The sequence below is a fragment of the Hyla sarda genome, chromosome 4 (assembly GCF_029499605.1).
Source record: "Hyla sarda isolate aHylSar1 chromosome 4, aHylSar1.hap1, whole genome shotgun sequence".
NCBI classification, from domain to species: domain Eukaryota; kingdom Metazoa; phylum Chordata; class Amphibia; order Anura; family Hylidae; genus Hyla; species Hyla sarda.
The window spans coordinates 128,948,219-128,961,676 of record NC_079192.1 but is presented as its reverse complement, the minus strand read 5'-3'; the positions used below and the strand labels follow the sequence as shown (position 1 = coordinate 128,961,676).

At 38.7% G+C, this 13,458-nt stretch overlaps 1 protein-coding gene across 1 annotated transcript in view; it reads right to left on the bottom strand.

Annotated features, from left to right (window-relative positions):
• Nucleotides 1–13,458, bottom strand: part of IL16 (interleukin 16) — a 107,826-nt gene that overhangs the window by 49,898 nt on the left and 44,470 nt on the right. Inside the window, exons 9-10 of the mRNA XM_056572126.1 lie at nt 12,256–12,329; nt 7,735–7,927 (exon numbers count right to left, since the gene is read on the bottom strand). Coding sequence (XP_056428101.1) covers nt 7,735–7,927; nt 12,256–12,329 — 267 coding nt within the window. The remainder of the gene's footprint in view (nt 1–7,734; nt 7,928–12,255; nt 12,330–13,458) is intronic.

Genomic DNA, 13,458 nt, shown 5'->3' with positions numbered 1-13,458 from the left:
CGTCTATATATCTTTGCGAAATATCGGGAATTCAAATATGGCCAATGATGCTCATCACTAGTGGTGGACTGGTGATAGTTGTACCCAGCGAACAGCAGGAAGTGGTGGACTGGTGGTAGTTATAGTAGCCAGGCAAAGTTTAAAACCTGGTTCTATGGTTTGGGCTTGCTCATCTTTAGAAGGGTTCTCTGGATGAGGTTAATCTCTACCTATATTGCTTATTATGGCATTTAGACTTGTAGATTGGGTTTCCTCTTTTATGGCTGTTAGCAGAGAGACTCTAAATTAGAGAAGCTCTGGCTTTGGTTGAGCAACACTTGTCAATGTATTATATAGTACTGCATTCTCGGAAGCAATGGTTGAACAAAACTTTTGTTATCACCATATCCAGGAGCCAGACCCATGGTAATTGACTGCAAATACTTTCTGTAGAGTGGTTCTTCATGAGGCAACCTTGTTAATGAATAGGAAATCTGAAGCTTTTGGAAGTACAGAGGACCCCACAGGTTTCTATGGGTACAACTCAGAAGTTGTTCTAATGTGTTAAAGTTAATGGAATGGCTCATCAGTGAATATGCTTATTTAAGTTTTTAGTAGATATGACTCTTACCTTAATGATATGGCTCTTACCCTAGTACCAATGATATGGTTTTTATCTTAGTGTCAGGTTATTGATGGTACTAGCACACAACTGTATCCGTAGCTTGAAAACTCCATTCAGGGCTCCCGTCGGGGTTTCTAAATAGAAGCGCAGCGGTGGGGAAAGATATATAGAATTGCTGGGGGGGGGGTATATGTCTGGCCCCCCACACCCCCACAGTGCTTCTATATATCTTGCCTCCTGCTGTGCTATATAAGTCTTGCTCCCCACAGCGCATTTATATAGGTATTGTCCCCCGCAGCACTTTCATAAGCCCCCGGCAGCGCTATGAATGAAAAGTATTCTAAATGCAAATTTTTACAGCGAATATCAGCACTTTGCGATTTCGTGAATATTTGTAGAATATAGTGATATATATTTGTAATGAAGAATATTCGTTTGTTTGTTTTTTTTGCGAATATATGCGAATATTCACGAATATGCAAATATTCGCAAATATCGGCACTTCCAGTCAGAGGACACTGATCTCTCCCTTTTTTTAGGTGAAAGATATAATCATGCATGTGCACTATGTGAATTTCATTATAAATTTTTGCATGGAAAAAAAAAAGAGAATGAACATAGCGAATATTCGAATTTCGCGAACATAGGACGAATATTCGTCCATAAATACGCAAAATATAGCGAATTCAAACATGGCCTTTGCGGCTCACCACTACTTATGATAGCGCTGCAGGGGGAATATATATATATGAACATGCACTGCAGGGGAAAATACCTATATAAATGCGCTGCTGGGGGCATATGATAGCGCTGCAGCGGACAATACCTAAATAAATGAGCTGCGGGGGGAAAGATGTATCCACCCCACCCCCCCAAGTGATTCTACATATCTTTCCCCACCACAACGCTTCTATTTGAAAACCCTGCCAGGAGCCCAGAATGGCTTCTCAGTACCGGCCATTCAGGGCTCCCGGCTGGGAATTTAAAAATGAAAGTAAAAGTACACTGTACATCGCTGTCGAGGAGCATGCCGCCCGCTCCACTGCTTAATAACTTCTGATCAGATCGGGTCTCAGAAGTGAGACCAGGTGCGATCAATCCCTCAGCCCCTGTACTACTGCCCCCAACATGGAACAGACCCTGTTCCATGATGGGGGTAGTAGTGCAAGCCCTAATGTAGTCTGAATTTACAGAGACAGACGGCTGTGTGAATGCAGCCTTTCAACATGTTACATTGTACAACTTTTTTTTTAATTCTTTTTGACCCATATATCTTATTTAGAGAATTTCTTCATTAGCGACACCCCTGCGATCTTCCTGTATAATGTATAGATGCGAGCGGCTTTCTCCTGCGCTCGCATCTCTGCAATAGATAGGACGATCGCAGCGGGTGTCAGGAGTGACACCTGCTGTGATTTTTCCTTAACTGCAGGTACTACTGCTACTGTCTAATAGACAGATTGCAGCGGGTATCACTTCTGATCACCACTTCTCCTAATGCAATCGTCCTGTATAATGTATAGATGCGGGCGGCCGCTCTTCTCTGGTCCCACTTTAGTATGAATATATGCCATATATATACCTATTATTCATATTTCCCGCAGAGAGCTGTGATTGGCTGGAACCATGTGGCCAATCACAGCTCTCTGCAGGAAAAATGAATAAGTGATGTGAATTCTATTCACATCCCTGGCCGACCGGAGTATAGTGCAGTGATGCGAGCACAGGAGAAAGCCGCTCCATCTCTGCAATAGAAAGAACAATCGCATGGGGTGTCAGGAGTGACACCCAGGGCGATCTGTCTAGTAGTACAGGTACTACAGCTCTCATCATGGAACAGTCTGTTCCATGCTGGGAGTAGTAGTACTACCAAAACAATTTAGAAAATAGAGAAAAAAACTGAACCACACAAACTTTATTAAACACAATATTACAATATTACATTACTAATAAAAAAATAAAAATAAAAATTAGTTTTACATTTAAATGGCCCTTTTCTACATTTTTATTATTTTTGGCAACATTTTTAGGTCCCTACCCACCAACCCATATAAATTGATCCCTGTTTAAAATTTAGCATTAACATTTTTTTTTTTTTTGTCTTTTACTTTTCGGGAGCGGGCAGGGACCAGAAAATTCAGCACTCAATTTCTTCTAGTTTTTTGTTCTAAATCATAATTTTTTTTTAATTTTCACTTTACTATTTTAGCCTCATTTATTTTATTTTTTCGGGCAATTAGATGTGCGGCCATGAGTAATTGCGGGGTCAGAGACCAGACGAGGACAGGGATCAGTAATATGCATAATACAGTAGGCAAAAAAGGTTGAGTTTCCCTAATTTACCAAAACTCCATAAATTTACAGAGGTCTTCTATCAAAAAATCAAATATACTTCAAATTGTAATTTGCGTAGGCAGAAGGCCGGGACAATAATGTATGTAAAGGATGATGTCATTGTAATTAATAATTACAATGACATCGTTCTTCACAATTATATTAAATACATACATACATTATTGACCCGGCCATTTGCCTCTGCAACTTACAATTTGAACTATATTTGATTTCTGATAGAAGTCCTCTGTAAATTTATGGATTTTTTGTAAATTAGGGAAACTCTGCCTTTTTTTGCCTACTGTATTATACATATTACTGATGTCCCGATCCTCGTTTCGTCTCTGACCCCTGCAACTATTCATGGCAGCACATCTAAATGCCCGAAAAAATAAAATAAAAGGGGCTAAAAAAGTAAAGTGAAAATAAAAATAATATATGATTTAGAACGAAAACTAGGAAAAAATTATGAAATGCGCTGAATTTTCTGGTCCCTGCTGCTCCCAAAAATTTAAAGTCAAATAAAAAAAATGGAAATTTTTAAACAGGGATCAATTTATGTGGGCGGGTGGGGAACCTAAAATTGTAGCAGACAATAATAAAAATGTAGAAAGGGGCCATTTAAATGTAAAAATTATATATTTTTTATAATTATTATTTTTTTTTTTATTAGTAATGTATTTTAATATTGTGTTTAATAAAGTGTGTGTGTATGTGTGTTTCTCTTTTTGTCCTGTATTTTTTTAATTTTTTAGGTAGTAGTACTACTCCCAGCATGGAACAGACTGTTCAATGACGGGAGCTGTAGTACCTGTACTAATTCGGTGCACTGATATTACTAGGTGGGTAAATTAGTTCTCCCAGAAAAAGTTATGGAAAAATAGTGATTGTACAGGTAACCATAAAACTTAGTTTTTATTATGCTAGTATAAAAATAGCAATAATATATCAAAAATCAAGAAATAAATTGCAAAAAACATCAGATTGCTGTCCTTCATTTATAGCAGTGCATCCATCTTAGGATACCAAAGTCTATGGATGCTTCACTTATAGAATATGTAAGGCTCAGCACAAGTTCACACCTTTTAGTTTGGGGATCCGTTACTGTTGCGTAATATCCGGATTCATCACTATGGAGAAGATTTTCTACAGTTGGCAGGACATGACTCGCACAGGATGCACTGTAATAATCCTACTGTAAATCCATCAAGTATATATCTTGAAAAACCATTTACTATAGATGATGATGCTTAAATACAATTCACACTGATATTGTGTTTTCTATTAATTACTCATGCTAAGTATTTCCGTTGACTGATTCCAAGCGCAATCCACACTACCAATGCTTTGATTTTTGCAATGACCACAGCATATATTACCGACACGACACAGTTTACACTGATATAGTGTTTCCAATTATATGGTGATATTATGTTACTTATCTTCACAACTTATAGAAGTAGTACACACTGCCAAGATATTGCCACAATATACACTCAGGATATAGTTCACAGTCTGTGCTTAGCATAGCATGTACTTGGAGCATAATACACACTGATATTGCATTTAAATAAGATGACCACATATATGTCGAACACGATTTACACTGACATAGTGTTTCCAATTCTAAGGTGATGTTATGTATTTTTATTATTATTCACACTGCTGCTCTGTCAGTGCTTTCAATGACCACAGTATACACTCCAAGATAAGTTCACAGCCTGTGCATAGCATAGCATATAATTCACACTGATCTTGCGCTTGAATTCAAAAATAGAAGAATTCACAATCACTGATGGTGAATTTAAAAAAAACTGTGAGTATTTAACCCCTCATCACCTTCTAAAAATCATAACGCTTTCAATTTTGCACATACAATTCCATATGATGGCTTATTTTTTGTGCCACCAATTTTACGTTACAGTGACATTTGTCATTTTACCAAAAAATCCACGGCGAAACGGAAAAAAAAATCTTTGTGTGAAAAAATTGAAGAAAATTTTTTGGGGGGCTTCCGCTTCCACGCAGTGCATTTTTTGGTAAAAATGACACCTTATCTTTATTCTGTAGGTCCATGTGGTTAAAATTATACCCTACTTATATAGGTTGGATTTTGTCGTACTTCGGCAAAAAATCATAACTAGATGCAGGAAAATGTAAACGTTAAAAATTCTCATCTTCTAACCCCTATAACTTTTTTTATTTTTCCGCGTACGGGCCGGAATGAGGGCTAATTTTTTGTTTGTATCGGTACCATTGTATTTTATTGATCGGACTTTTTGATCGCTTTTTATTCATTTTTTCATGACATAAAATGTTACCAAAAATACGCTTTGTTGGACTCTGGAATTTTTTTGCACGTACGCAATTGACCGTGCGGTTTAATTAACGATATATTCTTATAGTTCGGACATTTTCGCACGCGGCGATACCACATATGTTTATTTTTCTTTTTATTTACACAGTTTTTATATGGGAAAAGGGGGGTGATTCAAATTTTTATTTAGGAAGGGGTAAAATGACCTTTGCTAACTTTTTTTTTCACTTTTTTTTTGCAGTGCTATTGCTCCCATAGAGACCTATAACACTGCACACACTGATCTCTTACCCTGATCCCTGCAAAGCCATAGCTTTGCATGGATCAGCGAGATAGGGGCTCGATTGCTCAAGCCTGTAGCTCAGGCTTGGAGCAATCAAACGCCGATGGGACGCGATGGAGCAAGGTAAGGGGGTCTCCGCTGGCGTCCTAGCTGATTGGAACATCGCGATTTTATCGCGATGTCCCGATCAGCCCGACTGAGCTGCCGGGAATCGTTTGCTTTCACTTTCAGATGCGGCGGTCAACTTTGATCGCTGCGTCTGAAGGGTTAATAGTGCGCGGCACAACAATCGGTGCCACACGCTATTAGCCCAAGGTCCCGGCTATCATTAGAAGCCGGGAACGACCGGGTGTGATGCGGGGTCATGGTGTGACCCCGTTTTAAACACTGGGACCGGGTGTAGGGCATACAGGTACGCCCTTCGTCCTTAACAGGTTAAAATTCGCCAACAGTGATTGTGAATACTTCTACCTTTTAATTCAAATGCAATATCAGTGTGTATTATGCTCCAAGTACATGCTACGCTAAGCACAGACTGTGAACTATATCCTGAGTGTATATTGCGGTAATATCTCGGCAGTGTGTACTACTTCTATAAGTTGTGAAGATAAATAACATAATATCACCATATAATTGGGAACGCTATATCAGTGTTAACTATGTCAGTAATATATGCTGTGGTCATTGCAATTATCAACGCATTAGTAGTGTGGATTGCGCTTGGAATCCGTGAACGGAACTACCTAGCATTAGTAATTCATAGAAAACGCAATATCAGTGTGAATTATATCTAAGCATCATCATCTATAGTAAATGTTTTTTGAAGATATATACTTGATGTATTTACAGTAGGATTATTACAGTGCATCCTGTGCGAATGATGTCTAGCCAACTGTAGAAAATCTTCTTCATAGGGTTGAATCCGGATATTACGCAACAGTAATGGATTACTGTGAAGTAATGGATTAAGTGAATCATCCATAGACTTTGGTATCCTAAGATGGATGCACTGCTATAAATGAAGGACAGCAATCTGAATATTTTTTTAATCTTTTTTTGCAATTTTTTCTTGATTTTTAACACATTATTGCTATTTTTATACTACCATTATAAAAGCTAAATTTTAAGCTTCCCTGTAAAGTCCCTATTTTTCTAGTACCTGTACTAATAGACAGATCACCCAGGTGTAATTTCTGACACCCAATGCGATTGTCCTTTCTATTGTAGAGAGGGAGCGGCTTTCACCTGCGCTCGCATCGCTGCATTATACGCCGGCCTGCCAGTGATGTGAATAGAATTCACATCACTTATTCTTTTTTCCCGCAGAGAGCTGTGATTGGCCAGATGGTTCCAGCCACTCACAGCTCTCTGTGGGAAATATGAAGAATAATATGTATACGCATATACTCATACTACAGTGGGACCAGAGAAGACCAGACTACATCTCCCAGCATGGAGCCGAGTGTGCTCCATGTTGGAAGCAGTAATACCTGCAGTTAAGAACAGATCACAGCAAGTGTCACTCCTGACACCCACTGCGATCATCCTATCTAGATGAGAGAAAGCCGCCCGCATCTTTACATTATACAGGACGATCACAGTGGGTGTCAGGAGTGACACCTTGGGCGATCTGTCTATTAGCACAGGTACTACTACTCCCATAATAGAACAGTCTGTTCCATGCTGGGAGTAGTAGTACTACCTAAAAAAATTTAAAAAAATTTGAGAAAAAAGTGAAACACACAGTTTATTAAGCACATTATTAAAATACATTACTAATAAAAATTTGCTGAGAATTTATTCATATCAAATCGATTAATCTCTAATCTTAATCTGTTCTGTGTGTTTGCTTCTCATTGTTCTATCTTTAATTGCATGTTTCTGTAATCATCTTGGCAATACTGCCTGTCAGGAGAATACATTTTGTGTGATAGATTTAAACCTGTGTGACACAAAAAACCCAGAGATGGGCAACAGATTAGTAAATCAGGGGGGAAAAAAGACAGAGTAAAAAGAAAAACACTTCACATTAAACACCCAGGTTTTAGTAAATCAGGGCCACTATGCACCAAAATAACCCGACAAAAACCATTCGGTTTTAGCTTAGTAAATCAGGACCATACTGTGATAAAGTTTAAAAAAAACTATCAATAGTCTGATGTGAACAGAATACAAAGGGTAGAATTAGGATGGTACCTTTTTGTAGTGACACCTCCATAATAACTCTGTTATTTGGATTAGAGCTTTCTGATTGTAGCGGACTATGCTCTCGCACTGCGCAAGTGCTGGAGCTTTTGGAGCGAACCATTTGAGAGTTGCAGGCTTTGATGATATCTGGTGCACTGAGTCCTGTCCGAACTGTGAGAGTGATCACTCCTTTCTTCACCTGCTGAAGGTGACAAATAACAGCATGTCATATACTTATATTAATCGTAGCAAGAAAAAAGCAACCAAAGGAACACACAAATACTGTATACTGTAAATGCTTAAAGGAGCACTCAAGACAAAACTGATACAGAAAGTTAAACCTAGGGATTATAATCAACCATCCCCTAAAATCTTGTATGAGGCATACTACAATGTGTCTGTTTTGCCAGGAGTGTTCCTTTAGGCTGGGTTCACACATCGTAAAATCAAATGCAAAATATAGCCATAAAATAGCTATAAAAAAGGTCAGTGTTTTTAATCTAATAATGTGCCCTATTAAAGTCTATGGAAGAGCCGCCTTTAATCCACACACTGTTGGCCACACACTGATGGCCATTGCATAAAACAGTGTTTACACTGACTGTCTCATTTCCATAGACTTTAATGGAACACATTACAAGATTGAAAATATGGCTCTTTTTCATACCTATTTTTCAGACATGTTTTTCTTTTGATTTAACAATGTATAAACCCAGCCCTAATGTGAAAAATAAGAAACTTTTCTCTTGTGCCTCTTCATTTTGACTGCTGTTCCTTTTTTGCATTGCTCTCTATTTGCCAATATGCTACCATTTTCCAGCACCACATCAACCTTAAAGGAGTTAAAGGGGTTATCCACCATAAGGTGATTTTAGTGCATACCTGGCAGATGGAAATATACATGCTTAGGAAGAATCTGCACTTGTCTTGGGGCTAAATGGCTATGTTGTGAGATTACCATAATACTGTGAATAGTATTTGTGAACAGGTTTTTCCTGTTTGAGTTTTCTTCTTTGCCTACAAATCCCATAATTCACAAATTATCTGCATCCATTCAAAAGACCTGTGGTTTTCAATCAGGGTGCCTACAGCTGTTGCATTAGTTGCAGATTGATCTCTCTCCAACCAAGCGATCACTCCACCCATTGAAGCAGACAGGCTCCCTGTCATCAGCTGACTAGTGAGTCAGGTCTCGGCTACATTGCAACCTGGGAATAATTTGGTATGCAGTTAAAAATACATTTTGGGCTGAAAATCACAGAAGAATTGTGAGAAAACCATCACACACTGGTACAGGCACTATATTATGAACTACAGGAACTTTACAGCCCCTGCAGCATAGTCAAATAAAATAAAAAATCCTGGAATACCCCTTTAACTGCTGGGAGGAGAAGTTTTAGAACAATGCCCATACTACAGTATATAAAAATGTAAATCTGTACTTACCTTCAGCACTCCCGCGGTGCCTCTGGTGTCTTGCTCCGGTCCCTGGCTGCGATCTTCTTCCCGTCAGAAATCGTGACACTTGGGCCCAGAGTGGCGTTGGGGCCCAGTGTGTCATACTGCCACTCACTGGCTGCAGCGATGTCCTACCTCAGACAGTGACTGTCTGACTGGCAATATGAAACACCGGGACCCTGACAACACTCTGGGCCCATGCATAATGCATTTTCAGGAAAAGGATCACATGGCGACTGGAGCAGGACACTGGAGGCAGCACGAGAACGCTGGTGGTAAGTACAGATTAATTTTTTTATATACTGTAGTATGCGCATTATTCTAAAAAAAAAATCTGCCCGCCGAATAACCCCTTTGAGGCAAAAAATGTAGGACTTACACAACTGTTCTGTAGAGTTGTGCTTTTAAACTCAAGCACCCCCAACCAGTCAACCTGTGAGATTATGAGAGTGAAAACACACAATCAGGTAGTGGTGCAGTTTCCAATTCAGCAATGAAATACTTTCATTACTTACTAATGTGATGCAGTTACAAACCGCAGGGCAGCTGCAATGCAACCTGGTCCTGTGTTTTCCCATTAAGAAAATCCTTACAATCTGATCTGTCAAGGTTTGTGCAGACACAGTACAATTTGCAGTGGATTTACAGAGCTGATTTCATTTGAAGCAAACAATTTCCATGAGCAAAAACAAAAAAATAAAAATTAGGTGTTCAGCTGTTCAGTTTGTGCATTCTGTTTTGTAATTGACTATACATGTAGATCTGCAGCAAAATAAATTGTATTATGTATAAATTCACCCATACATGTTACAAAATTTTACGTTTCAGCCTCTCTATGAGGCCTTTCTCAAGCCATCAAAGAGAGGCTTAAAGGGGTACTCCGGTGGAAATTGTTTTTTTTTTTTTTTTTTAAATCAACTAGTGCCAACATTTTTTACAGATTTGTAAATTAGAATAAAATCAAGGGCAGTGCAGCTCAATCAATAACTAGCCTGAGGTTAACTGGTATGGTCTAATTACCCCAATACCAAAAAATCTATAGAAAAATATATAATGAAGAAATTATATGTCCAGTCCTCAAGGGTAGTGAAATACAGAAAAAATAGAAAAAAGGAAAAAGAAAAAAGATGAAGATTAAAGATATGGAAAAATTGACGGATAGCAGGTCACAAATGAAAGTGTGAGATATATAGAGATAAAACTAGTAATAACTTAAATAATCCTATCTTGATTATAATAATAATAAAAATACCTGCAGAACATAGCTTAAACAATAATGTGCATTTATTGAGTGAAAATGGTATTAAAACACCTGGGCAGGGCCCTTGCCCAGGTATTGGGAAAAATATGCTTATTAAAAATAAATTAAAAAAATGTAGATTGCCAACCTTCTTATAAAAATAGATATATAAATGTTCATAAAAATATTTTGTATCAGATAGCAGCCAATGTCCCAAGTCAGTATAATGATTCTAATCTGGTTTAGCAGCCACAGTGGTTAGAATTGTTCATCAAATAGAGCCAATGTACTGTATTGGCAGCAAAGTAGATACAACGTGTCTGTTAGATGTAGCAGATGAGATGAGCGATACAGTTATAACTTCCACTTCACTTCAAAGAGAGCCGGTTAGTATGAATATGAATGAATACAATATTTGAACATTCAGAGCGGTACCTTATTTGAAGTCTTCACCGTGTGCCACGGCAGCTGACCGTCTCCAGAGTGGCAGACTCCTGGAGACTGTAATAGATCAGCGCCCGCACGGACTAAAACGAGGGCAACCACCAACCTGGCATGGGTGTAGGGGTTCCTCCGAGAAGCCGTTTATGAAGGTACGCTGGTCCCAAATGATGAGAGGTTGTAATGCAGAGAGCCGGCATCCAATATGAAACGGTGGGTGAGTGAAGTTTTGCTGGACACTGTTCGCCCGTCGGCCTAAAGAGCAGCAATCAGCTGTAAGCCGGCGTCCTCGTGGTGTGAATAGCGTGCTATTCAATGGTTTGCCGCAGGTTTGGGCACTGCAGTGCTGGCAAGGCGGTATTGGCTGATTTAGTGGCTAATATGAGCAAAAGATGGTTGTGGCAATACTTATAGATTGAGGCTAAACGCGTTTCACCACTATTGTGGTATTCCTCAGTAGCCTTAATATATATATATATATATATATATATATATATATATATATATATATAAAAGATTTGTAAATGACTTCTGTTTAAAAATCTTTATTTTTCCAGTACTTATCAGCTGCTGTATACTACAGAGGAAGTTCCTTTCTTTTTATAATTTATTTTCTGTCTGACCAGGATAGGTTTGCTATGGTGATTTGCTCCTGCTCTGGACATTTCCTGACATGGACAGAGGTGTCACCAGAGTGCACTGTGATCAGACACAAAAGAACAAATCAACTTCCTCTGTAGCATACAGCAGCTGATAAGTACTGAAAGGATTACGATTGTTATATAGAAGTTATTTACAAATCTGTTTAACTTTCTGGCACCAGTTGATAGAAATTTTTTTTCTTCCACCGGAGTACCCCTTTAAACATTGCATGTTGTAACATGGATGAGTGAATAAAATCACTTTTTAACATTGATATGGAGTGCCGCTTTTCTACTTTTGGATGCATATCTGACAAGAGGTTGTGGGTCTAACCTTGGAAAGCAGAACACCCTTCCTTTGATCAAATGTTCATTATAGAGAATAAGATACCTTGCACAAAAGTGGTGCAGTTCCCAAATAATTCTTGGGTTATTGGCTGTTCCTTCTTATAGTTTGGGTCTATTCACTCGACGGAATTTCCGCTTGCGGAATTCATCCTCAAAATAAAGCCCATAGACTTCTATGTGATTCCGCACTCCCATTCAACCTTCTGAAATTTCGCAAGCGGAATTTCAGAAGGTTGAATGGGAGTGCGGAATCCCATAGAAGTCTATGGGCTTTAATTTGAAGCAGAAATTCTGCCCTGTGAATAGACCCTTTCTTTGCTTCCTTCGATATGTGAGTGCACTACCTTTCCAAAGTATATAAAAAAAATAAAGAGATCTTCAATTAGGAACAGTAATTCATACCTTAAATTTCTGTAGAGCATCATTATGTGTTAGGCCATGCATTGACTCTCCATTTAGTTCCAGAATTTCATCCCCTGCAATAAAACACTTTGTAAAGCTATGTCATAGTTCAGTTAAATCTAATAAGCTTTGTTAAAAGCAGCTACTTATGTCCCATTTACACTGATTCTATTACTTTAGTAGACAATCTATTTCAGGTCAGGGGCTGAATTTATATTGGTAATTTATGCTTCATTTTTCCATTCGTCTCTGCTATAAGAGGTAATTAGGCTTTGTACATTTTATAGCCAAACTCACTGCTCAGACTGCATACATAATGGATGATTCATAATACTGTTTAATTTGAAGATGGGGCAACATATCAGATAAGTAATTATAAATTTATCTCCAAAAATACAGTCTTAGTTTGTTCTGGCCCAATATGAGTGTATGAAGGCTACATACAAAAAAAGACTCATACATTTCACAATTTTTATATATAATTATATATATATATATATATATATATATATATATATATATATATATATATACTAGCTGAGTACCTGGTGTTGCCCGGTTTTTCCTTCCTAATCCTTGTTGTGGAAGAAAATCAACAGAGGAAGCTTTCGACTTCATATCCCGATCTTAAATATTTTGTTGTCATATCCCAACCCCATATCCCGTCCTCATACCCCGAACTCCTATCACGACCTCTTATCCCGTCCTGCTACCTCGACTTTCTATCCTGACCTCCTATCCCGTCCACATATCTCATCCTCCTATCTCAACCTCCTATCCCGTCTTCATATCCTGCCCTCATTTCCCATCCTCCTATCCTGACCTCCTATCTCAACCTCCTATCCCGACCATCCCAACCATCCTGTCCTCCTATCTAGACCTCCTATCTCAACCTCCTATCTCGACCTCCTATCCCGACCTCCTATCCCGACCTCCTATCCCGACCTTCCATACCGGCCTCCCATCCCGTCCTCATATCCCGACCTGTAATATGTGTACCAGGTATTGTAATATCTCCAGCCGTACGGAAGTTATGTGGGAACATACATTTCCCATTGATATTCATGGGACTTTAACCCCTTAACGACGAGCGCAGTAAATGTACGTCCTGGTGACATGGTACTTAACGCACCAGTACGTACATGTATGTCCTAAGCATCCGGAGCGATGCCCGGATCATGCGTGGCAGGTACCGGCTGTTGA